The sequence below is a fragment of the Cervus canadensis genome, chromosome 14 (genome assembly GCF_019320065.1).
Source record: "Cervus canadensis isolate Bull #8, Minnesota chromosome 14, ASM1932006v1, whole genome shotgun sequence".
Classification (NCBI taxonomy): domain Eukaryota; kingdom Metazoa; phylum Chordata; class Mammalia; order Artiodactyla; family Cervidae; genus Cervus; species Cervus canadensis.
The window spans coordinates 62,963,353-62,989,437 of record NC_057399.1 but is presented as its reverse complement, the minus strand read 5'-3'; the positions used below and the strand labels follow the sequence as shown (position 1 = coordinate 62,989,437).

Genomic DNA, 26,085 nt, shown 5'->3' with positions numbered 1-26,085 from the left:
CAACTCGGGATTCTCTTCGAGGCATGGCAGGGCAATAGGGACACCTCTCGAGGTGAGGCAGGAGACCCAGTGGCCTTTCAAGTTGCCACAGGGATACTGGGATTCCTGTCAATTTTCAAGAGGAGTCAGTCATCGTCTACTTTTGAAGCATTGAACTCCGTGTTCCACTCGTGTTGTCAAAGGGATGTGAGGCCTGCTTTCGAGATGAGGCTGGGAACTCGGGCTTTCTCTAGGGTCTTGACAGGGGATTCAGACATCCCTTCATCTTGTGAGATGAAAGACGAGCCTGCATGAAAGTCACTGCATGCAAGTCAATGCAGGGAATTCTCAGCCCCACCGAATCAGGGTATCTCGGTGTCCATTCCACTTGAGGCAGCAAACTCAGGGTCCCTCTCACATATCTAGAGCTGAGAAAAGCCTCCGCTTGAATTGCTTGTGGAAAGTTGGTGTTTCTCTTCTCTCTCTTTTTTTTTCTTTAAGTACCAAGGATCTTTACTATTAGGTCTGATATTCAATCTGTGGCTGCAGATAATATGTCACTATTTAGAGAATAAAAGGTCCCATTATCTTCATTCAAGTCTTCAGCCACAAAGTTATACCTTTTTCTCATACAAGATAAGGGTTGGTAGGGGATTAAGGAGGTACACTGAGGAGAAAAGCAAAAGGGAACAAACACTTTTACAAGCATATCGTCCCAGTTACCGTGAAGGTTACGTTTCAGGTTAATTTACAAAAGTAGTGACAGAACCATGATTTCAGTGAAAATCAACACGTTATACCTTTTAAAAAACCAATTCAGAAATACTAAGTCAGGCAAGCATGCAAAATTCAGAGTATAAAAAAATGCAAGGGCTGGCGGCCCAAACAGGTATTTCCCTCAGAAAGAGGGATTTGAAAATGCTGCACAGAACCAGAGGAATTAGAAGCTGAATTAGCAGACCCATTTCCTCAGTTTATATATGAGGCAAGTGGGCAGACATTAACTGGTAAAGCTTACTCAGCCAGATTAAGAATGTACAGACGTCTAATTCCTGGTGCTATCTGCAACTACATGTATCTAAAATACAACAAGATAAATATCCAGAACACATCAAACCCATTGATTTAAAGAAAACATTTCAAGGGTGGGGGTGAAGTTGTTATTATAGCATAGCAGCACATTACACATATTTAAGAGATTAAATGGAAATAAATAATCTCTTATTTTAATGCTCAGTTTTGATCAACACAAGTTTCCAGCCAACTTTCTGATGTAGAGCAAAACAAGTATATTCTTCAGTTTTCTTCTACACTTTTTTGGGCCTATCTTTCAAAACTGAGCACTGGGTGGGTATTTTTAATGTAAGTAATGGGATGTTATATGTACATTCTAATTACACATTTTAGGAATAAACAAAATGCATATTTCAGTAATTCATAGTGTATTTATAAAATGAAAAGCTCTCTATCAAAATACACTTTTCACTGGGAAAAATAAATAAAACAGACAAATGGATCTACACAAAGTAAAAATTAACTTTGGTAGACTTCACTGTGAAGGACAGTCCATAACAAGCTCATCTGCTCTTACTCCCCCAGAGCCGATCATCTTCCGAGTTAAGATTTTAAAAATATGTTTTAATTGATATCATTATGTTGATATTTGTTTCTTATTCCACTTCATCTTCAGCCAAGCTCTGAGCACTTACAATTCTCTGACTAATTCTTGGGAGCTTAGTCAGAAGCATCTGGAACACTGGTGGTGGAAGAGTTTGTTGCAACACTTGCAGTAACTGCTGTGGCTGTCCACACACAGCAATTGCATTTGTCAGATGGTCCACACCCTTCTCATATTCACCTTGAGCTAGTAATTCTTCACCAACCTGTATTTCGTCTAGAAAGAATTTCTGAACGGCTTCAGCATCTTTAAGATCAGGTAACTTGGAAAGCCCAGCTCTCTCCTTGGCAAGCTTTTGTTTCTTTCTTCGTTCTCGCAGCCTGTTCTTGAAGTTGGGGTCACTCCGTCTCTTGCGGTCGAAATAAATGCAGTACCCGATGAAAAGGGCCCCGCACACGCTGGCGGCGATGGCGCTGTTCCGGCCCACCATCGTCTCTCCACCGAAGAGCCGGGTTGGCTGCGGCGGGGCCCGCAAATAAGCCGTTGACCGCGAAGCCTCGGATCCGAGTGCACGGCTCAGCCCCCGGGTATTCCTCTTGATTCGAAGACAGGGAATCAGCTCTCATCTCGAAATGATTTGGGGTACACGGAGCTTTTCTCAAGTTGCTGTGCTGAACTTGGTATTCCTCTAGAATTGTGACGGTGTCCTCGGGGAGTCTCTGGTGTAGCCTAAAAGAAGTCAAGCCACTTGTTCTGTTTGATGAGGAATGCAGGATTGCTTTGAAGCCAATGCAGGGGAATCGGGCCTCATCTTGAGTTGATTTGCGGTACACGGGGCTCTTTCATGTTGCTGTGTTGACCTCAGGGTCCTTCTAGACTTGTGACAGAGTTCTTCAGAACTATGAGGAGTTTCATCTAGGAAGTCAAGGCTCCTTTCGTGTTTGATGGGGAACATGGACTTGTTCTGCACGCAATGCAGGGGAATTGGGCCTCATCTCACAGCGAGGGGGAATTCTCATGGTTTTCTCGAGTTGTGGCGGGAACCTGGGGTATGTTCTCGAGTTACGGCGGGGATGGCCCTTCAAAACTCGTGTTGGTTCAGTGACGTCAGGACTCCTGTCTAGCTGCGAGGGACACATCGCGATTCTCCTCGAGGCTTGGCAGGACAATAGGGACACCTGTCGAGGTGAGGGGGGCGACCCAAGGTCCTTTCCAGTTGCCACAGGAATTTTGGGATTCCTATCAATTTTCAAGAGGAGGCAGCCATCCTCTTCTTTTGAAGCATTTAACTCCGTGTGCCTTTCGAGGTTTCAAAAGGATGTGAGGTCTCCTGTCGAGATGACCTGGGGAACTGGGCTTTCTCTAGGGTCTCCACAGGGGATTCAGACATCCCTTCATCTTGTGAGATGAAAGACGAACCTGCATGAAAGTCACTGCAGGGAAATCCGGCCTTATTTTGAGTCACGGCATCTCGGTGACCATTCCACTTGAAGCAGCAAATTCATGGTCCCTCTCACATACCTATAGCTGAGAGAAGACTACTCTTGTTGGCCTTGTGGAAAGTTGGCATTCCTCTTGAGTCAAAGCCAGGGAATCAGCTCTCATCTCGAAATGATTTGGGGTACACGGAGCTTTTCTCGAGTTGCTGTGCTGAACTGGTGTTCCTCTAGACTTGGGACAGTGTTCTTGGGGAATCTCTGGAGTTGCCTAAAAGAAGTCAAGTCACTTGTCCTGTTTGATGAGGAATGCAGTATTGCTCTAGAGCCAGTGCAGGGGAATCAGGCCTCATCTTGCGGCAAGGGGGAATTCTCAAGGTTTTCTCGAGTTGTGGTGGGAACCTGGGTTATGTTGTCACGTTACGGCGGGGATGGCCCTTCAAAACTCGTGTTGGTTCAGCAACATCAGGACTCCTGTCTAGTTGTGAGGGACACATCGGGATTCTCCTCAAGGCTTAACAGGACAATAGGGAAGCCACTCGAGTTGACGGGGGAGACCCAGGGTCCATTTCAGTTGCCACAGGGATTTTGGGATTCCTATCAATTTTCAAGAGGAGGCAGCCATACTCTCCTTTTGAAGCATATCACTGTGCGTGCCTCTGGAAGTTTCAAAAGGTTGTGAGGCCTCCTGTCGAGATGAGGTGGGGAGCTAGGGCTTTCCCTAGGGTCTTCACAGGGGATACAGACATCCCTTCATCTTGTGAGATGAAAGACGAGCCTGCATGAGGGTCACTGCAGGGAAATCCGGCCTTATTTCGAGTCAGGGCATCTCGGCGTCCATTCCATTTGAGGCAGCAAACTCAGGGTCCTTCTCACATACATATAGTTGAGAGAGGCCTCCTCATATGGTGCTTGTGGCAAGTTGGCATTCCTCTTGAGTCAAAGCCAGGGAATCAGCTCTCATCTCGAGATGATTTGGGGTACATGGAGCTTTTCTCGAGTTGCTGTGCTGAACATGGAGTTGCTCTAGACTTGTGACGGTATTCTCGTGGAATCTCTTGAGTTGCCTAAAGGAAATCAAGCCACTTGTCGTGTTTCATGGGGAATGTGGGATGGCTCTGGAGACAATGCAGGGGAATCAGGCCTCATCTCGAGTTGATTTGGAGTACACGACGCACTTTCGTGTTGCTGTGGGGACCTCAGGGTCCCTCTAGACTTGTGAGAGTGTTCTTGGGGACTCTCTGTAGTTCCATCAAGGAAGTCAAGGCTCCGTTCGTGTTTGATGGGAAACAGGGACTTGCTCTGCACTCAATGCAGGGGAATCTGGTCTCATCTCTTACCGAGTGGGAAGTCTCATTTTTTTTCTGGAGTTACGGCGGGAACCTGGGTTATGTTCTTGAGTTACGGCGGGGATGGCCCTTCAAAACTCGTGTTTGCTCAGCGATGTGTGGACTCCTGTCTAGTTGTGAGGGGCACCTTGGGATTCTCCTCGAGGCTTGGCAGGACAATAGGGTCGCCTCTCGAGGTGAGGCGGGAGACCAAGTTTCCCTTTGCAGTTGCCAGTGCGATATGGTGACTCCTGTTAGTTTTCAAGAGGAGTCAGGCTACGTCTCCTTTTGAAGCATTGAACTCCGCGTGCCTCTCATGTTGTCAAAGGGATGTGAGGCCTCCTGTCCATTGGACATCCCCAATGTAGGGGAATCAGCCTCATCTTGAGTTAATTTGGGGTACTCTGAGCTCTTTCATGTTGCTGCGGTGACCTCAGTGTCCCTCTAGACTTGTATTAGTGTTCTTGGGGACTCTCTGGAGTTCCATCAAGGAAGTCAAGGCTCCTTTCATGTTTGATGGGGAACACGGAATTGCTCTGCACGCAATGCAGGGGAATCTGATCTCATCTCTCATCGAGCAGGGAGTCTCATTGTTTTTCTTGAGCTGCGAAGGGAACCTGGGATATATTCTCGAGTGACGACGAGGATAGCCCCTCCAAACTCGTGTTTGTTCAGCGACGTCAGGACCCCTGTCTCGTTGCGAGGGACAACTCGGGATTCTCTTCGAGGCTTGGCAGGGCAATAGGGATGCCTCTCGAGGTGAGGCGGGAGACCCAGTGTCCTTTTAAGTTGCCACAGGGATACTGGGATTCCTGTCAATATTCAAGAGGTGTCTTGCATCGTCTACTTTTGAAGCATTGAACTCCGCATTCCACTCGTGTTGTCAAAGGGATGTGAGGCATCCTGTCGAGATGAGGCAGGGAACTCAGGCTTTCTCTAGGGTCTTCACAGGGGATTCAGACATCCCTTCATTTTGTGAGATGAAAGACGAGCCTGCATTCAAGTCACTGCAGGGAATTTCGGCCTTATTTCGAGTCAGAGCATCTCGGTGTCCATTCCACTTGAGGCAACAAACTCAGGGTCCCTCTCATATACATATAGCTGAGAGAAGCCTCCTCGAGAGGTGCTTGTGGAAAGTTGACATTCCTCTTGAGTCAAAGCCAGGGAATCAGCACTCATCTTGAGATGATTTGGGGTACACGGAGCTTTTCTCCAGTTGCTGTGTTGAACTTGGTGTTCCTTTACACCAGAGACGGTATTCTCAGGAAAACTCTGGAGTTGCCTAAAGGAAGTAAGCCCCTTGTCGTGTATGATGGGTAACGCAGGATAGCTCTGGAGACAATGCAGGTGAATCGGGCCTCATCTCGAGTTGATTTGGAGTACACGGAGCCCTTTCATGTTGCTGTAGGGACACCAGGGTCCCTCTAGACTTGTGACAGTGTTCTTGGGGTCTCTCGGAGTTCCATCAAGGAAGTCAAGGCTCCTTTCATGTTTGATGGGGAACACGCACTTACTCTGCATGCATTGCAGGGGAATCGGGCCTCATCTCGCGGCGAGGGAAAAGTCTCATTGTTTTTCTGGAGTTGCGGAGGGAACCTGGGTTATGTTCTCGAGTTATGGTGGGATGGCCCTTCAAAACTTGTGTTTGTTCAGCGATGTCAGGACTCCTGTCTAGTTGTGAGGGGCACCTTGGGATTCTCCTCGAGGCTTGGCAGGACGATAGGGAAGCCTCTCGAGGTGAGGCGGGACACCAAGTTTCCCTTTGCAGTTGCCAGAGCGATACTGTGATTCCTGTCAGTTTGCAAGAGGAGTCAGGCTTTGTCTCCTTTTGAAGCATTGAACTCCGCATGCCTCTCGTGTTGTTAAAGGGATGTGAGGCCACCTGTCGAGATGAGGCGGGGAACTAGGGTATTCTCTAGGGCCTCCACAGGGGATTCAGACATCCCTTCATCTTGTGAGATGAAAGCCGAGCCTGCATTCAATCACTGCAGGGAATTCCGGCCTTATTTCGAGTCAGGGCATCTCGGTGTCCATTCCACTTGAAGTAGCAACCGCAACATCACTCTCATGTACCTATAGCTGAGAAAATCCTCCTCTTTAGGTGTTGTTTAAAGCTGGCATTCCTCTTAAGTCAAAGCCAGGGAATCAGCTCTCCTCTCGAGATTATTTGAGGTACACGGAGCTGTTATCTAGTTGTTGTGCTGAACATGGTGTTCCTCTATACTTAGGATGGTGTTCTCGGGGAATCTCTGGAGTTGCCTAAAGGAAGTCAAGCCACTTGTCGTGTTTGATGGGGAACGCCAAATGGCTCTGGAGCCAATATAGTGGAATCTATCCTCATCTCGAGTGATTTGGGGTACTCCGTGCTCTTTCGGGTTGCTGCAGTGACCTCACGGTCACTCTAGACTTGTATCAGTGTTCTTGGGGACTCTCTGGATTTCCTTCAAGGAAGTCAAGGCTCCATTCATGTTTGGTGGGGAACACGGAATTGCTCTGCATGCAATGCAGGGGAATCTGACCTCATCTCTCATCGAGCATGAAGTCTCATGGTTTTTCTCGAGTTGCAGAGGAAACCTGAGTTATATTCTTGAGTGACGACGGGTATGGCCCCTCCAAACTCTTGTTTGTTCAGCGACCTCTGGACTCCTGTCTAGTTTCGAGGGACAACTCGGGATTCTCTTCGAGGCTTTCAGGGTAATAGGGATGCTTTTCGAGGTGAGGCGGGAGACCCAGTGTCCTTTCAAGTTGCCACAGGGATACTGGGGTTCCTATCAATTTTCAAGATGAGTCAGGCATTGTGTCCTTTTAAAGTTATGAACTCCATGTTCCTCTCGAGTTATCAAAGGGATGTGAGGCCTCCTGGTGAGATGAGGCAGGGAACTAGGGCTTTCTCTAGGGTGTCCACAGGGGATTCAGGCATCCCTTCATCCTGGGAGATGAAAGACGAGCCTGCATTCAAGTCACTGCAGGAAATCTGGCCTTCTTTCACGTCAGGGCATCTCAGTGTCCATTCCAGTTGAGGCAGCAAACTCACGGTCCCTCTCACATACATATAGCTGAGAGAGGACTCCACTTGAGGTGCTTGTGGAAAGTTGGCACTCCCCTTGAGTCAATGCCAGGGAATCCACTTTTATCTCGAGATGATTTCAGCTACACAGAGCTTTTCTCGAGTTGCTGTGCTGAATTTTGTGTTCGTCTAGACTTGGGACAGTGTTCTCCAGGAATCTTTGGAGTTGCCTATAGGAAGTGAAGCCACTTGTTTGCTTGATGGGGAATGCGGGATTGCTCAGGAGCCAATGCAAGGGAATCGGGCCTCATCTAGAGTTGATTTGGGGTACACGGACCTCTTTCATGTTGCTGCAGTGACTTCAGGGTCTCTCTAGACTTGTGACAGTGTTCTTGGGGACTCTGTGGAGTTCCATCAAGGAATTCAAGGCTCCTTTTGTGTTTTATGTGGAACCCGGAATTACTCTGCACACAATGCAGTGGAATTGGACATCATCTGGCAGAGAGGGGGAAGTCTCATGGTGTTTCTAGAGTTGCAGTGGGAAACTGGGGAATATTCTCGAGTTAAGACGGGGATGGCCCTTCAAAACTCGTGTTTGTTCAGTGATGTCAGGACTCCTGTCTAGTTGCGATGGACACCTTGGGATTCTCCTCGAGTCTTGGCAGGGCAATAGGGACCCCTCTCAAAGAGAGGCGGGAGACCCAGTGTCCCTTTCCACATGCCACAGGGGTATTGGGATTAATATCAATTTTCAGGAGGAGTCAGGCATCGACTCCTTTTGAAGAATTGAACTCTGCATGTCTCTCAAGGTTTCAAAAGGATGTGAGGCCTCCTGTCGTGATGAGGCGGGGAACTAGGTTTTTCTTTATGGTGTCCACAGGGTTTTCAGACATCCTTTCATTTTGGGAGATGAAAGACGAGCCTACATTTAAGTCACTGCAGGGGAATCCTGCCTTATTTAGAGTTAGGGCATCTCAGTGTCCATTCCACTTGAGGCAGCAAACTCAGGGTCCCTCTCACATACCTATAGCTGAGAGAAGCCTCCTCTTGAGGTGCTTGTGGAAAGTTGCCATTCCTCTTGAGTCGAAGCCAGGGAATCCGCTCTGATCTCGAGATGATGGGGTACATGGAGCTTTTCTCAAGTTGCTGTGCTGTCCTTGGTGTTCCTCTGGACTTCGGACAGTCTTCTTGGGGATTCCCTGGAGTTGCCTAAAGGAAGTCAAGCCACTTGTGTTTGATGTGGAACACGAGATGGCTCTGGAGCCAATGTTGGGGAATCGGGCCTAATCGCAAGTTGATTAGGGTACACGGAGTTCTTTCGTGTTGCTGTGGTGACCTCAGGGTCCTTGTACACTTGTGACAGTGTTCTTGGAGACTCTCTGCAGTTCCATCAAGGAAGTCAAGGCTCCTTTCATGTTTGATGGGGAACACGGAATGCTCTGCAGGCAAAGCAGGGGAATCGGGTCTCATCCCGCGGCGAGGGGGAAGTCTCATGGTTTTTCTCGAGTTGCGTTGGGAATGTATGGTATATTCTCGAGTTACGACGGGGATAGCCCTTCAAAACTCGTGTTTGTTCAGCGACGTCAAGACTCCTGTCTAGTTGCAAGGGACACCTCGGGATTTCCTCGAGGTTTGGCAGGGCAAAAGGGACGCCTTTCGCTGTGAAGCGGGAGACCGAGTGTCCCGTTTCAGTGGCCACTGTTATATTGGGATTCCTATCAATTTTCAAGATGAGACAGGCATCATCTCCTTTAGAAGCATTGAACTCCGTGTTTCCCTCGAGTTGTCAAAGGGATATGAGGTCTCCTGTCGAGGTGAGGCGGGGATCTAAGGCTCTCCTTAGGGTGTCCACAGGGGATTCAGACTGCCCTTCATCATGTGAGATGAAAGACGAGCCTGCATTCAAGTCACTGCAGGGAAATCCGGCCTTATTTCAAGTCAGGGCATCTAGGGGTCCATTCCACTTGAGGCAGCAAACTCAGGGTCCCTCTCACATACTTATAGCTGAGAAGGCCTCCTCGTGAGGTGCTTGTGGCAAGTTGTCATTCCTCTTGAGTTGAAGCCAGGGAATCAGCTCTCATCTCGAGTTGATTTGGGGTACACGGAGCTTTTTCATGTTGCTGCGATGACCTCAGGGTCCCTCTAGACTTGTGACAGTGTTCTTGGGGACTCTATGGAGTTCCATCAAGGAAGCCAACGCTCCTTTTGTGTTTGATGGGGAACACGGAATTGCTCTGCACGCAATGTAGGGGAATCTGGCCTCATCTCGTGGCGAGTGGGATGTCTCATGGTTTTTCTCATTTTTCGGTGGAAACCTGAGGTATATTCACGAGTTACGATGGGGATGGCCCTTCAAAACTCATGTTTGTTCAGCGACGTTGCTGTGGTGAACAGCATCAGGCGTGGAACTAGGGCTTTTTCTAGGGTCTTCACAGGGATTCAGACATCCTTTCATCGTGTGAGATGAAAGACGAGCCTGCATTCAAGTCACTGCAGGGATATCCGGCCTTATTTCGAGTCAGGGCATCTCGGTGTCCATTCCACTTGAGGCAGCAAACTCAGGGTCCCTCTCACATATCTATAGGAAAGAGAAGCCTCCTCTTGAGGGGCTTGTGGAAAGTTGGCATTCCTCTTGTGTCAAAGCCTAGGAAGCAGCTCTCATCTCGAGTTGATTTGAGGTACACGGAGCTCTTTCTTGTTGCTGCGGTGACCTCAGGGTCCCTCTAGACTTGTGACAGTGTTCTTGGGGAATCTCTGGAGTTCCATCAAGTAAGTCAAGGCTCCTTTCGTGTTTGATGTGGAACACGGAGTTGCTCTGTGCGCAATGCAGGGGATTCGGGCCTCATCTCCCGTCGAGAGGTTATAAAGATAAGGAGGTTATAAAGATTTTAATCCATGAAATTATCCCCAGGTTGGATTGCCACAGAGCTTTCAGAGTGACAATGGTTCTGCCTTTGAAGGTGCTGTAACTCAGAGGGTGTCTAAAGCTCTAGGAATAAAATATCACTTACACTGTTCCTGTAAACCCCAATCCTCAGGGAAGTTTGAAAAAGCTAATGACATTATCAAAAGACATCTGCATAAATTAACTCGAGACACAGGACCATTGGTTTAAAGTCCTACTCATAGCTTTAATGAGGAGGGACTGTTTCCTTTTGAATGTATTTGTGGAAAGCCTTTCTTATGCATAGACATTGTTATAGACTCTGAAGCCTTGGACTTTACTAATTATGTAACTCAGCTCTCAGCTTTTCAACAGGCATTAACAGAACTCTGGGAGTTGACTCCTGACCCAGCTTGAGTCAAGCAAGCCTCTATTTGAGCCAGGAACCGAGGTCCTCATAAAAACATTGGGGCCTGGGGGCCCATCCCTTCAGCCCCTCTGGGAAGGCCCTTACAAGGTTATTTTTTCTTCTCCCACATCTGTCAAAGTGCCAGGAATTGATGTGTGGGTACATCACACTTGAGTTAAGAAGTGGCACCCTGACCAGAACTAAGTGACTTCATTTTATGTCTTTACTTTCTATGCTCTGGCTTTGTACTTTTCAGATGGGCGTGATAATCTATGTAAGTCTACTTATGCTGACTCCAAAATTCCTGAGTCTGCCGTTTGAACCTCAAGACAATGCTTGGGCTCACTCCTACGCAGCATTTCACAATCAGTCTAACTTCTGGGTCTGTGGAGAGCTCCCCTCTTCATCAGTGCAAGGCTTCCCATGGTGGACATCTCCACTTCAAGGAAAGGACTTTCTCCAAGTCTGCAAATACCTTCAACAACAATCACATGTGATGCCTCTTCTTAAGCTGATTACATCTAAAGAACACTAAGATGGACTGATGTAACTATGGGCATAATGTGACTTTTCATTTTGATTTTAACTTGGTTTAATGACTATTTTGCCTTACATCTGTAACTGTATAATGGGGTTTTCTAACCGTCTAAAAGCTTTTAAGTTACAAATGGTTGTCCAAGCTCCTATGAGTGCCACAGCCTCCTCCAACCATTACTTGGGGCCCCTGGATCAGAGACCCTCATTATTAGGGTTAGGAGAATATGTTGCCTTAACAATTTAGGGACCATGCCCCTAGACAGCAGGAAGTATTTATGAAATGAAAACAACGCCCCTTTCCCTTGGCAACATAATCCTCCTTAAACAAAAGGGGGAAATGAGAAAGTCAAAACCTAGGCAGATTGATAAGAAATCCAGGGGTCCCCTAGGAGAGAGGGGTCTGGAATTCTCAAGGAGGAAGAAAGGACAAACTTATTTTGTCCCTCTACATTCCTTAGGATTATATAGCAATAATGTATCCTGCTTGAGGACAGTCTCTGGAAAAAAAAAAAAAACTTTGGGCTAATCCTGTTATCTTAAGGTGTAAATTATGGGAGTAGGTCTAGCAAGGTCTTTACAACCTCCAGACATTCTTTTGATTCACTGTAATAACTAATTACCTTGGACGTGTTGCAAGAGAGCATCGAAGGGCAGACACACTGAAACCATAATCACAGGAATCTAGCCAATCTGATCACACAGACCACAGTCTTGGCTAACTCAATGAAACTAAGCTATGCTGTGTGGGGCCACCCAAGACGGAAGGGTCATGGTGGACAGGTCTGACAGAATGTGGTCCACTGGAGAAGGGAATAGCAAAACACTTCAATATTCTTGCCTCGAGAACCCCATGAACAGCATGAAAAGGCAAAATGATAGGATACTGTAAGAGGAACTCCCCAGGTCAGTAGGTGCCCAATATGCCACTGGAGTTCAGTGGAGAAATAACTCCAGAAAGAATGAAGGCATAGAGCCAAAGCAAAAACAATACTCAGTTGTGGATGTGACTGGTGATAGAAGCAAGGTCCGATGCTGTAAAGAGCAGTATTGCATAGGAATCTGGAATGTTAGGTCCATGAATCAAGGCAAATTGGAAGTGGTCAAACAGGATATGGCAAGAGTGAATGTTGACATTCTAGGAACCAGTGAACTAAAATGGACTAGAATGGGTGAATTTAACTCAGATGACCATTATATCTACTACTGTGGGCTGGAATTGCTTAGAAGAAATTGATAGCCATCATGGTCAACAAAAGAGTCTGAAATGCAGTACTTGGATGCAATCTCAAAAATGACAGAATGATCTCTGTTCGTTTGCAAGGCAAACGATTCAATATCACGGTAATCCAAGCCTATACCCCAACCAGTAACGCTGCAGAAGCTGAAGTTGAACAGTTCTATGCAGACCTACAAGACCTTTTACAACTAACATCCAAAAAAGGCGTCCTTTTCATTATAGGGGACTGGGATGCAAAAGTAGGAAGTCAAGAAACATCTGGAGTAACTCAAAGGCAAATTTGGCCTTGGAGTACAGAATGAAGCAGGACAAAGTCTAATAGAGTTTTGCCAAGAGAACACACTGGTCATAGCAAATGCCCTCTTCCAACAACACAAGAGAAGAGTCTACACATGGATACCACCAGATGGTCAACACTAAAATCAAATTGATTATACTTTTTGCAACCAAAGATGGAAAAGCTCTATACAGTCAGCAAAAACAAGACTGGAAACAGACTGTGGCTAAGATCATGAACTCCTTATTGCCAAATTCTGACTTAAATTGAAGAAAATGGGGAAAACCACTAGACCATTCAAGTATGACCTAAATCAAATCCCTTATGAATATACAGTGGAAGTGAGAAATAGATTTAAGGGACTCAATCAGATAGGCAGAGTGCCTGATGAACTATGGATGAAGGTTTGTGACATTGTACAGGAGACAAGGATCAAGACTATCCCCATGGAATAGAAATGCAAAAAGTCAAAATGGTTGTCTGAGGAGGCCTTACAAATAGCTGTGAAAAGAAGAGAAGCAAAAAGCAAAGGAGAAAAGGAAACATATTCCCATTTGAATGCAGAGTTCCAAAGAATAGCAAGGAGAGATAAGAAAGCCATCCTCAGAGATCAATGCAAAGAAATAGAGGAAAAGAACAGAATGGGAAAGACTAGAGATCTCTTGAAGAAAATTAGAGATACAATGGGAACATTTAATGCAGAAATGGGTTCGATAAAGGATGGAAATGTTATGGACCTAGGAGAAGCAGAAGCTATTAAGAAGAGGTGGCAAGAATACACAGAAGAACTGTACAAAAAGATCTTCATGACCCAGATAATCACAATGGTGTGATCACTCACCTAGAGCCAGACATCCTGGAGTGTGAAGTCAAGTGGGAATTAGAAAGCATTGCTACAAACAAAGCTAGTGGAGGTGATGGAATTCCAGTTGAAGTATTTCAAATACTGAAAGATGATGCTGTGAAAGTGCTGCGCTCATAATGCCAGCAAATTTGGAAAACTCAGCAGTGGTCACATGACTGGAAAAGGTCAGTTTTCATTCTAATTTGAAAGAAAGGTAATCCCAAAGAATGCTCAAAATACCACACAATTATGCTCATCTCACACGCTAGTAAAGTAATGCTCAAAATTCTCCAAGCCAGGCTTCAGCAATACGTGAACTGTGAACTTCCAGATGTTCAAGCTGGCTTTAGAAAAGGCAGAGGAAACAGAGATCAAATTGCCAATATCTGCTGGATCATCGAAAGAGCAAGAGAGTTCCAGAAAGAAACATCTATTTCTGCTTTATTGACTATGCCAAAGCCTTCGACTGTGTGGATCACAATTAACTGTGGAAAATTCTGAAGGAGATGGGACTACCAGACCACCTGACCTGCCTCTTGAGAAACCTGTATGCAGTTCAGGAAGCAACAGTTAGAACTGGACATGGAACAGCAGACTGGTTCCAAATAGGAAAAGCAGTACGTCAGGCCGAGTACATCATGAGAAATGCTGGGCTGGAAGAAGCACCAGCTGGAATTAAGATTGCCGGGAGAAATATCAATAACCTCAGACATGCAGATGACACCACCCTTATGGCAGAAAGTGAAGAAGAACTAAAAAGCCTCTTGATGAAAGTGAAAGAGGAGAGTGAAAAAGTTGGCTTACAGCTCAACATTTAGAAAACTAAGATCATGGCATCAGGTCCCATCACTCCATGGGAAATCGATGGGGAGACAGTGGAAGCAGTGTCAGACTTTATCTTTTTTGGCTCCAAAATCACTGCAGATGGTGATTGCAGCCATGAAATTCAAAGAAAATTACTCCTTGGAAGGAAAGTTATGACCAACCTAGATAGCATATTAAAAAGCAGAGACACTACTTTGCCAACAAAGGTCCATCTGGTCAAGGCTATGGTTTTTCCAGTGGTCATGTATGGATGTGAGCATTGGACTGTGAAGAAAGTTGAGCACCAAAGAGTTTATGCTTTTGAACTGTGGTGTTGGAGAAGACTCTTGAGAGTCCCTTGGACTGCAAGGACATCCAACCAGTCCATCCTAAAGGAGATCAGTCTTGGGTGTTCATTGAAACAACCGATTCTGAAGCTGAAACTCCAATAATTTGGCCACCTGGTGCGAAGAGCTGACTCATTGGAAAAGACCCTGATGCTGTGAGGGATTGGGGACAGGAGGAAAAGGGGATTACAGAGGATGAGATGGCTGGATGGCATCACCGACTCGATGTACATGAGTTCGAGTAAACTCCGGGAGTTGGTGACTGACAGGGAGGCTTGGCGTGCTGTGATTCATGGGGTCCCAAAGAGTCAGACATGACTGAGCGACTGAACGGAACTGAACTGATCTGAATAACTAATTAAAAGTAAAGTAAAGTTGCTCAGTCGTGTCCAACTCTTTGTGGCCCCATGGACTGTAGCCTACCAGGCTCCTCTGTCCATGGGATTTTCCAGGCAAATGTACGGGAGTGGGTGGCCATTTCTTTCTCCAGGAGATCTTCCTGACCCAGGGATCTAACCTGGGTCTCCAGCATTGCAGACAAATGCTTTACCATCTGAGCCATATAATTCCATTGCTAATACTTGCAAGGGGCTACTCTTTCTGCCCCGTTCTGATGCCTATGTCAGAAGCTTTCTCTATCTCCTTTATACTTTAATACAACTTTATTACACAAAAGCTCTAAGCAATCAAGCCTCGTCTCTGGCCCCGAATTGAATTCTTCTCCTCTGGAGGCCAAGAATTCCAGTGTCTTTGCATGGTTCAGCAATACCTTTCAAAGATCATCCTGGAGATTCTGGCCATGTACCCCAGGAACATGGTCAGATAGGGGCTCACCCTTGAGACTGTGGACTTTTGACCCAGGTGCAGGGTGTTGGAGTGGCAGGAATCCTGGATAATTTGCACATGTGACCCCAGGTAAAGGGTCTGGGAGGTAAGGTCACCTTGGAGACTGTGAATATGTTACCCAAGGTGCAGGGTGTGGGAGATAATGTCACCCTGGAGAATGTAGACTTCTAGCACAAGGGATAAGTTCTTGACATTGGGGTCTCATGGGAGACTGGATGATTCCACTCAGACAGTGTGTGGGGATGGGATTCACCCTGGAGACTGTAGATATGTGATCTCAGGTACAGGATTTCCGAGGGGGTCACCCTGGAGCTGTGAATATGTGATTCCAGGTGCAGGGTCTGCGAGGGAGTCACCATGGGACCTGTGTTTGTGTGACTCCAGGTGAGGTTTACAAAGTTTTGACAAACAGGTGGCTGTGGACATGTGACCCCTATTACAGGGTCTTGGAGGGGGTAACCCTTGTGGCCAGCGTCATGGGACGCAAGGTTATATGTCTGGGAGGTGGGGATACCCTGAGAGTATGGAAGTGTGACCCCAGGTACAGGTTCTGGGAGTTGGTGCCATCCTGAAAATGGTGGACATTTCACCTGAGTTATGGTTTCTGGGAGGTGGGGTCACCCTGAAAACTCTGGACATGTGACCCCAAATGCAGGGTCTGGGAGGTAGACTCACCATGGAAAAAGTGGACTTGTGACCCCAGATAGAGGATCTTGAGGTTGGGGGTCACCTGGAGGCTCTGGACCTGTGACATCAGGTACAGGTTATACAGCGGGCCACCCTCGAGACTGTGGACATGTGGTCACAGGTGTATGGTATGGGAAGTGCAGTAACCCAGGAGATTGTGGATATATGACAGTAGGTACAGGGTCTCAGGTATGTCACCATGGAAAGTGTGGACATGTGACCCCAGGTGCAGGTTTGGGTGGGGTCACCCTGGAGACTGTGGTCATGTGACCCAATGTTCAGGGTAGGAAAATGGTTTCACCCTGCAGACTGTGGATCTATGACCACAGGTGCAGGATCTGGTGGTAGTCACTGTGGCTATGGTGGACGTATGAAACCTAGTACAAGTTCACGGAGGGGGTCACCCTCCAAGACTGTGGACATGTGACCCTCGTTTCAGGGTCCGGGTTGAGGTCACTCTGGAAACTATTTGCCGTGTGACTTAGGTGCAGGGTTAGGGGATGCATTCACTTCGGAGATTGTGGTCATGTGACCCAAGATGCACCATTTGGGAGGCAAATCATCTTGGAGACTGGATACGTGACCCTAGATCCAGGGTCTGAATGGGATCCCCCAAGGTGAGATTGTGAATATGTGACTCCAGGTGCAGGGCCTGTGAGGGAGTCACCTTGGAACCTGTGTTTGTGTGACTCCAGGTGGAGGGTCTGGGAAGTGATGACACTCTGGAGACTGTGAACATGTGACCCCCATTACAGGGTCTTGGAGGGTAACCCTGGCATCCAAGATCATGGGACACCATGTTAAATGTCTGGGCGTGTGGTAACCCTGAGACTATGGAAGTGGGACCCCAGGTACAGGTTCTGGGAGTTGGGGCCAACCTGAGTGACTGTGGATGTTTCTCCCTAGGTACAGTTTCTGGGAGGTGGGGTCACCCTGGAGACTCTTGACAAGTGACCCCAAGTGCAGAGTCTGGGAGGGGGGCTCATCCTGGAAACAGTGGACTTGTGACCCTAGGTACAGGATCTTAATGGTAGGGTCATCCTGGAGTCTGTCGACTTGTGACACCAGGTACAGGTTTAGGAGGTGTTCACCCTGGATACTGTGGATGTGTGATCCCAGGTGCATGGTATGGGAAGTGTGGAAGCCCAGGAGACTGTATATATGACACTAGGTACAGGGTCTGGGGGATGACACCATGGAGAATATGGACTTGTGATCCCAGGTGCAGGTTCACAAGGTTCAGGGTACAAAATGGGTCTCATCAGGCAGACTGTTGAACTGTGACCACAGGTTCAGGATCTGTTGGTGGTCACTGTGGCAATGGTGATGGTGTGAAATCTGGAACAAGTTCAGGGAAGAGGTCACCCGTGAGACAGTGGACATGTGACCTTAGGTGTAGGTACTGGTATGTGGTCACTCTGGAGACTGTGGATGTGTGAGTAAGGTGAAGGGTTAGGGGATGGGGTCACTTTGAAGATTGTGGACATATGACCCCAGATGAACTGATTGGGGAGACAAGTCATCCTGGATACTGGACATTTGACCCTATATGCAAGGTCTGAACTGGGTCCCCCAAGACACTAGGATATCTGAACCCAGGTATAGGTTCTGGGATGGGGGTGACCTAGGAAACTCTGCATATGTGACCTCAGGTACAGTGTCTGGGAGGTACGGGGTCACTCTGGGGACTGCAGGCATTTAATGGCAGGGAAATGGTCTGGAAGGGGTGTCACCCTGCACGATGTGGATATGTGAGCCCAGGTGCAGTGGGTGAAGTGGGGTTCACGCTGGAAACTGTTGACATGTGACTCCAGGTGCAGGGTATGGGAGGGCGAACATCCTGGAGATTGTGGATGTGTGTAAATAAGCACAGGGTCTGGCAGGGGAGGGTTACCCTGGAATCTGTGGCCAAGTCACCAAAGGTATAGGGTATGAGAGGTGGGGTCACACCGGATACTGAGAACATGTGACCCAAGTTACAGAGACCAGGAAAGGGGTCACCACGGAGCCTGTGAATCTGTTAGCACATGTGCAGAGTCTGGGAAATGACATCACACAAAAGTCTGGGGACATGGGATGCCAGGTGAACGGTCTGGGAGGGAGTCACTCTGGAGTCAGATGACGTGTGACCCTGGGTACAGGCATTTGTGGGTGGGGAAAGCCTCGAGACTGTGGACATGTGATCCCAGTTACTAGCCCTTGAATATAGCTAAATCCAGGAGACTCTGGACTTGTGACCCCAGGTACAGGGTGGGGAAGTTGGGGTCACCCTGGTGACTGTGCCGATGTGATCCCGTGTACAGAGTCTGGGGAGGTGTGTCTTCCTGGCCACCGTGTACATGTAACCCCAGGTACAGGGTTAGAGATACGGGGTCACCCTGGAGACTGGGGCAATGTGACCAGAATTACAATATTCTGTGAGGTGTAGTCACCCTGGAGCCTGCGGAGGTGTGAGACCTGGTGCATGATCTGGGAGGCGTTGCCACCCAGGAGACCATGGATGTGTGACCCTAGGTTCATGGGCTTGGAATTGGTGTCACCCTAGAACCAGTGGGTGTTTGAACCCAGTACAATTGTTTGACAGATGGTGTTACCCTGGGCGCTGTGGACATATGAACCCAGGTGCAAGTTCTGGCGAGTGGGGTCACCCTGAGACTATCTACATGTGACCCTAGGTACAGGGTTTGGGAGTTGGTGAATGTGCCCATGTGACACCATGTACAGTGTCTAGGAGGGTGTTCACCCTAGAGACTGTGGGTATGTGTTCCAAGGTACAGTGTCTGGAATGTGGGGTCATGCTAGAATCTGTGGACATGTGACACTGGGTGCTGGGGTCAATAGTCCAGCATCTGGGAGACTGTGGTTATGTGAGCCCTGGTACAGTGATTTGGATGAGTCACCTGTGAGACTGTGGATATGTGGCTCCAAGTGCAGGGTCTATGAGGGAGTCAACCTGGAACCTCTGTTTGTGTGCCTGCAGGTGAAGGTTCTGGGAAGTGATGACACACAGGAGACTGTGGACATGCAAACCACATTACAGGGTCTTGGAGGGTGTAACCCTGTGGACCAGGGGCATGGAACAGGCTCAGTGTCTATGGAAGAGTGACTCCAGGTACAGTTTCAGGGAGTTGGGTCCATCCTGAAAACTGTGGACTTGTATCCCCAGGGAAAGTTTCTGGGAGGTGGGATCACACTGGAGACAGGAATGTGACCCCAGTTATGGGATCTTGAGGGTGGGGCCATCCTTGTGGCTGTGGACTTGTGACACAAGGTACAGGAATGGGATCAGGGTCACCCTGCAGACAGTGAGCGTGTGATCCCAAGTGCATGATATGGGAAGTGGGGTAACCCGGGAAACTGTGGCTATATGACACTACGTACAGGGTCTGGGCGGATATATGACACTAGGTACTGGAGTGGACAACCCACTCCAGTACTCTTGCCTGGAAAATCCCATGAATGGAGGAGCCTGGTAGGCTGCAGTCTATGGGGTCGCTAAGAGTCGGACACGACTGAGAGACTTGACTTTCACTTTTCACTCTCATGCTTTGGAGAAGGAAATGGCAACCCACTCCAGTGTTCTTGCCTAGAGAATCCAAGGGATGGGGGAGCCTGGTGGGCTGCCATCTATGGGGTTGCAGAGTTGGACACGACTGGCATGACTTAGCAGCAGCAGCAGCAGCACAAGGCCTGGGGGATGTCACCATGGAGAGTATGGACATGTGACCCCAGGTGCAGGTTTGGCAGGGATGACCCTGGAGACTGGCTAGGTGAACCAAGGTTTAGGGTACAAAATGGTCTCACCCTGCAGACTGTGGACCCTGACCACAGGTACAGGATCTGGTGGTGGTCACTGTGGAGATGGTGCATGTGTGAAACCTGATAGAAGTTCAAGGAGGGGGTCAATATGGAGAAGGTGGAGGTGTGACCCTATGTGCAGGGTCTGGAGTGAGGTCATTCTGGAGACTGTGGCTGTGTGACTAAGGTGCAGGTTTAGGTAATGGGGTCACTTTGCAGAATGTGGACATGTGACTCCACATGCACCGTTTGGGTCATCCTGGAAACTGTGGACAAGTCACCAAAGGACAGGGTATGAGAGGTGGTGTCACACTGGAGACTGAGGACATGGGATTCAAATTACAGGATCTGGGAAGGGGATCACCATGGAGACTGTGGATCTGTGACCACAGGTATAAAGTCTAGGAAGTGATATCACACAGGAGACTGTAGACATAGGATGCCAGGTGAAGGGTCTGGGAGGGAGTCACCCTGGAGACTGTGGACGTGTGACCCCAGGTAAAGGCTCTTGAGGGTGGGGAAAGCCTGGTGACTGCGACCTGTGACCCCAGGTACAGGGTTGGGAATTTAGCGTCGCCCTGGAGACTGTGCCAATGCGACCCCAGGTACAGGGTGTGGGGAGAGGTGTCATCCTGGCCACCGTTGATATGTAACCCCAAGTACAGTGTCTGAGATATGGGGTCACCCTGGAGACTGAGGCCATGTGACCGGAGGTACAATAGTCAGTGAGGTGGGTTCACCTCGGAGACTGTGGATGTTTAACCCCAGCTGCAGTGTCTGGGAGGGTTGTCAACCTGGAGACTGAGGACGTGTGAGACCGGGTGCATGATCTGGGAGGGGTTGCGACCCAGAAGACTATGGATCTGTGTCCCCAATATCAGACTTTGGTGTGGATGTTACCATGGAGACTGTGGATGTTTGACACCAGGTGAAGGGACAGGGAAGGGCATCACCCTTGAGACCCTGGAGGTAGGATTCCAGATTCAGAGTCTGGGAAGGGAGTTCTTCAGGAGTCTGTGGAAATGTTATGTCAGCAAAAGGGCCTGCAGTGGTTACCCTGGTGACTATGTACATGTGACACATAATACAAATACTGAGATTGGGGGTCATCATGGAGACTGGAGAAATGTAACCACAGGTGCAGATTCTGAGGACGGGGTCACCTTGGAGACTGTTGACATGTGACATCAGGTGCTTCATCTTGGAGGTAGATCATTCTGGAGATTCTGGACATGTGACCCCAGGAACAGGGTCTGAGAGGGTGTCACCCTTGAGATTGTGGGCTTTTGACCCAGGTACAGCATGTTGGAAGGGTGGTAACCCTGGAGAATGTGCACATTTGACACCATGTACAGGCTCTGGGAGGTGAGTTCACCCTGTTGACTATGGCTATGTGACCCAAGGTGTGACTCTGAAGACTATGGCTATGTGACCCAAGGTGTGACTCTGGAGACTATGGATATTTCTCACCCAAACCAGGTCTGGGGATGGGGATCACACTGGAGGCTGTAGATATGTGACCCCAGGTGCAGGGTCTGCAAGAGGTACACCCTGGAGCCTGTGGATATGTGACCCTGGGTGCAGGGTCTGGGTGCTTGGGTCACCCTGGAGACTGTGGTCATGTGAGCCCCAGTGTGGGGTTTTGGATGAGTCACCTGGAGACTGTGGATAAGTGACTCCAGGTGCAGGGTCTGCAAGGGAGTAACCTGGAAACTGTGATTGTGACTCCAGGTGAAGGGTCTGGGAAGTGACGACACACAGCAGACTGTGGACATGTGATCCCCATTATAGGGTCATGGAGAGGGTAACCCTGGCTAACAGGGACATGGGAAACCCGGTTCAATGTGTGGGAGGTGGGGTAACCCTTAGACTATGGAAGTGTGACCCCAGGTACAGGTTCTGGGAATTGGGTCCATCCTTAAAACTGTGGATGCTTCACACCGGTAGCTTCTGGGAGGTGGGGTCACCCTGAAGACTCTGGACATGTGACCACAAGTTCAAGTTCTTGGAGGTGGACTCGACATGGAAATAGTGGCCTTGTGACCCCAGGTACAGGATCTTGAGGGTAGGGTCATCCTGGAGGCTGTGGATTTGTGACACCATGTATAGATTTTGGAGGGTTCACACTGGAGACTCTGGGTGTATGTTTCCTCTGCAGGAGAGCTCCAGTGAACCTAGGTCTGTCTGAAAAATTCTTGGATCATGTGGGGAAACACCCTGTGTGTTAATCTGGACACCCAGGTTCAAATTTGCATATTTTTCTCGGGTGTCCCTAAAGCGGTGTGACCTATCCACATCTTGAAAATCCGTCCAATTGCCATTTTCTTACTTTTCACAGAGCTAACTTTGTTCCACACCTGGGGTTTCTGAAGCACATGGGAGGCTCGCAACTCCTATCTTTGGGCCTATTTACAGTGGAATGTCACCTCACAGAAGTGACCACAGTAAGGGACCCAGCACTCTGAGACATATTCCCGCAGTCTGCTTCCTCATGGGCAGTACCAGCGTCACCTAGATATGTGTTTGAAAGGTGGGACAATGCACCGAGACACACGGCACAGACTCTCGAATTTAGGTCCTCTGAGCAGAACTGGAGGGTTCATGTCTTAGGAGCTAAAGAGTTCCTGCAAGAGAGAGGTTTGAAAACACACTCTCTGTGGATGCCTTTCCTTCCTTGAAGAAATATAGGTTTCCCAGTATCCTGCAAACTGAGAGTCACACAGTGCTTGAAAAGTGCTCACTTAGACATGAGTTTTCAATGGTAATTTCCACTTGGGGCTGTAGCCAAACAGAGGGGTCCCACACTCACTGGGAAAGGCAAAGTAATATCTAAATGTCTGTTCCATCCTGTTTTCTCTGTAGGAGAGCTCTAGTGAGCGTAAGTCTGTCTAGAAAATTCTTGGATCCTTTGGGGACACACCCTGTTTGTGAACTAGGATACCAGAATGAGGGGGCACAATTCGTGTTTCTCTCTGTGGGCCTTAAAGCAGTGTGGCCTAGCAACAGCTTGAAAATCCATCCAATTGCTCTTTTCTTGATTCTGAGAGAGCTAGATTTGCTCCATCCTTTTTGATTTCTGAAGCAAGTGGGTGAATTGCAACCCCCAGCTGTGGGCCTTTTTACATTGGGATGCCACCTCACAGAAGTGAGTATAGTGAGGGACCTAGCCCTCTTGGACACACTCTCGCAGCCTGCTTCCTCATGTGCAGTACTGGTATAACCTAGGAATGGCTTTGCAAGGCTTGGAAAGTGCAGGGAGAAACATGGCCTTGACTCTGGAATTTAATTCCTCTGAGCAGTACTGGAGGCCTCCCATCTGGGAAGCTAAACAGTTCCTGCAAGATAGAGGGTTGAGAATACACTCTCTTTTGATGCCTTTCTTTCCTTGAAGGAAGATATCTTTCCCTGCATTCTGTGAACTGAGAGTCACACACTGCTTGAAAAGTGCTTGCTTGGAGGTCATCTTTCAGGGGCACTTTCTCCTTGAGTCTGTGACAATAGGGAGTGGCAAACCAACTTCCAATGTCTGTTCCATCCCATTTTCCCAGCAGGAGAGGTCTAGTGAGCCTAGTTCTGTGAAAATTCTTGGATCCTGCCGGGACACACCCTGTGTTTGAACCTGGATACCTGACCTACAGGGCACAATTCACATTTTTCTCTCAGGGGGCCCTAAAGTGGCTCGGCCTAGCAACAGCTTGAAAATCCGTCCAATTGCTATTTTCTTACCTCTGACAGAGCTAGCTTTGCTCTACTTTTTGGGGTTTCTGAAGCAAGCGGGTGGCTCACACCTTGTAGCTTTGAGCCTGTCACTGGAATGTCACCTCACACAGTTGACCACAGTAAGGCATTCAGCCCTTTCAGACACACTCCTGCTGCCAGCTTTCTCATGGTCAGTACCGTTATGACCTAGGAATGTGTTTGCCAGACTCGGAAATTACAGGGAGACACACGGCCCTGACTCAGGAATTTAGGTCCTCTCAGCAGACCTGCTGGTCTCATGTTTTAGAAGCTCAAAATTTCCTGCAAGATAGAGGTTTGAAAACACACTCTCTGTGCATGTCTTTCCTTCCTCAAAGGAAGATAGCTTTCTTCACATTCTGCGACCTGAGAGTCACAGTCTGCTTGAAAAGTGCTTGCTTGGAAGTCTATTTTCAGTGGCAATATCTCCTTGAGGCTGTGACCATAGGTAGGGGTCCCACACTCACAGGGAAAGGCAAAGCCACCTCCAAATGGCTGCTCCAACCAGTTTTCTCTGTAGAAGAACTCTAGGGAACAAAGGTCTGTCTGGAAATTTCTTGAATCATGAGGGGACACATTCCGTGTGTGAACCTGAATACTGGACCTAGGGTGTACAATTTGTATTTTTCTCTCTGGGTGCCATAAAGAGGTGTGGCTAGCAATTGCTTGAAAATCCATCCAATTACTTTTTTCTTACTTCTGACAGTGCCACCTTTGGTCCACCATTTAGGATTTCTGAAGCAAGCTTGTGGCTCACAACTCCCAGCCACCTGCCGATTTGCCATGGAAAGTTACCTCATCTAGGTAAACACAGTATGGTACTCAGCACTCTCAGACACACACCTGAAGCCTATTTTCTCATGAGCAGTCCTGGCATTACTCAGAAATGTGTTTACAAAGCTCAGAAAATGCTCAAAAACACACTGCCCTTGCTCTGAAATTTAGGTCCTCTGTACCAACCTAGAGGTCTCACATCTTAGTATCTAGACAGTTCCTGATATAGAGAGCCTGTTTCCTCATGGGCAGTCCTGGTATGACCAAGAAATGTGTTTACAAAGCTCAAAAAGTGCAGGAAAACACATTGCCCTGACTCTGGAAGTGAGGTCCTCTGGGCAAATATGGAGAATTCACATCTTTGAAGCTAGACAGTTCCTAATAGATAGAGTCTTGAAAACACACTGTCTATAAATACATTTCCTTCCTCAATGGAACATAGGTGTCCAGCATTGCATGTCCATAGTGTCACATACTGCTTGAAAACACTTGTTGGAAGTCAGTTTTCATTAGCAATTGCTCCTGATAGTGTGACCATAGGGAAGGCCACCAAACTCACAGGAAAAGGAAAAGCAACATCCAAAGGTCAGTTCCATCATGTTTTCTCTGTAGTGGAGATTCAGTGTGCCTAGGTCTGTCTGGAAAATTCTTGGATCCTGAGTGGACACATCTTGGGTGTGAACATGGACAGTGGACCTTGGTGGCAAAATACACCTTTCTCTCTCAGTTGGCCAAAAACAGTACAGCATAACAACTACCTGGAAATGCATTTAGCTGCTGGTTTCTTACTTCTGGCAGTGATCACTTGGTACATCCTTTGGGATTTCTGAAGCAAGTAAGCAGCTACCAACTCGTAGCCACTGGCCCATTTACAGTGGAATGCTACATCATCTTGGTAAGTGCAGCATGACACCCAGCAATCTCAGAAACCCTCCTGCAGCCTGTTTTTTCTTAAGGGCACTTCTGGTATGACCTAGGAATGTGTTTACAATGCTCAGAAAGTGTTCAGTTCCGTTCAGAAGCTCAGATATATCCGACTCTTTGGGACCCCATGAATCGAAGCACACCAGGCCTCCCTGTCCATCACCAGCTCCCGGAGTTTACTCAAACTCATGACCATCGAGTTGGTAATGCCATCCAGCCATCTCATCCTCTGTCATCCCCTTCTCCTCCTGCCCCCAAGCCCTCCCAGCATCAGGGTCTTTTCCAATGAGTCAACTCTTCACATCAGGTGGCCAAAGTACTGGAGATTCAGTTTCAGCATCATTCCTTCCAATGAACACCCAAGACTGATCGCCTTTAGGATGGACTGTTGGATGTCCTTGCAGTCCAAAGGACTCTCAAGAGTCTTCTCCAACATCACAGTTCAAAAGCATCAATTCTTCAGTGCTCAGCTTTCTTCACAGTCCAACTCTTACATCCATACATGACCACTGGAAAAACCATAGCCTTGACCAGATGGACCTTTGTTGGCAAAGAAATGTCTCTGCTTTTTAATATGCTATCTAGGTTGGTCATAACTTTCCTTCCAAGGA

General features: G+C 48.0%; 1 protein-coding gene and 1 long non-coding RNA gene across 2 annotated transcripts; one reads left to right on the top strand and one right to left on the bottom strand.

Moving 5' to 3' along the window:
* Nucleotides 1-1,404: 1,404 nt before the first annotated feature.
* On the bottom strand, nt 1,405-2,170 carry LOC122453050 (mitochondrial import receptor subunit TOM20 homolog). Its single transcript, XM_043486904.1, has one exon. It carries the CDS (start codon nt 2,085-2,087, stop codon nt 1,650-1,652), a length of 438 nt encoding a protein of 145 aa, XP_043342839.1. The 5' UTR covers nt 2,088-2,170; the 3' UTR covers nt 1,405-1,649.
* Nucleotides 2,171-14,144: 11,974 nt separating this feature from the next.
* Nucleotides 14,145-25,692, top strand: LOC122453051. Its single transcript, XR_006272930.1, has 3 exons — nt 14,145-14,154; nt 24,803-24,807; nt 25,553-25,692. It is a non-coding gene; the product is annotated as an uncharacterized LOC122453051 (long non-coding RNA).
* The last annotated feature ends 393 nt before the right edge of the window (nt 25,693-26,085 follow it).

Bases quoted from the DNA above. Each gene is read 5' to 3' on its own strand.
- LOC122453050 (XM_043486904.1), bottom strand. From the start codon at position 2,087: ATGGTGGGCCGGAACAGCGCCATCGCCGCCAGCGTGTGCGGGGCCCTT.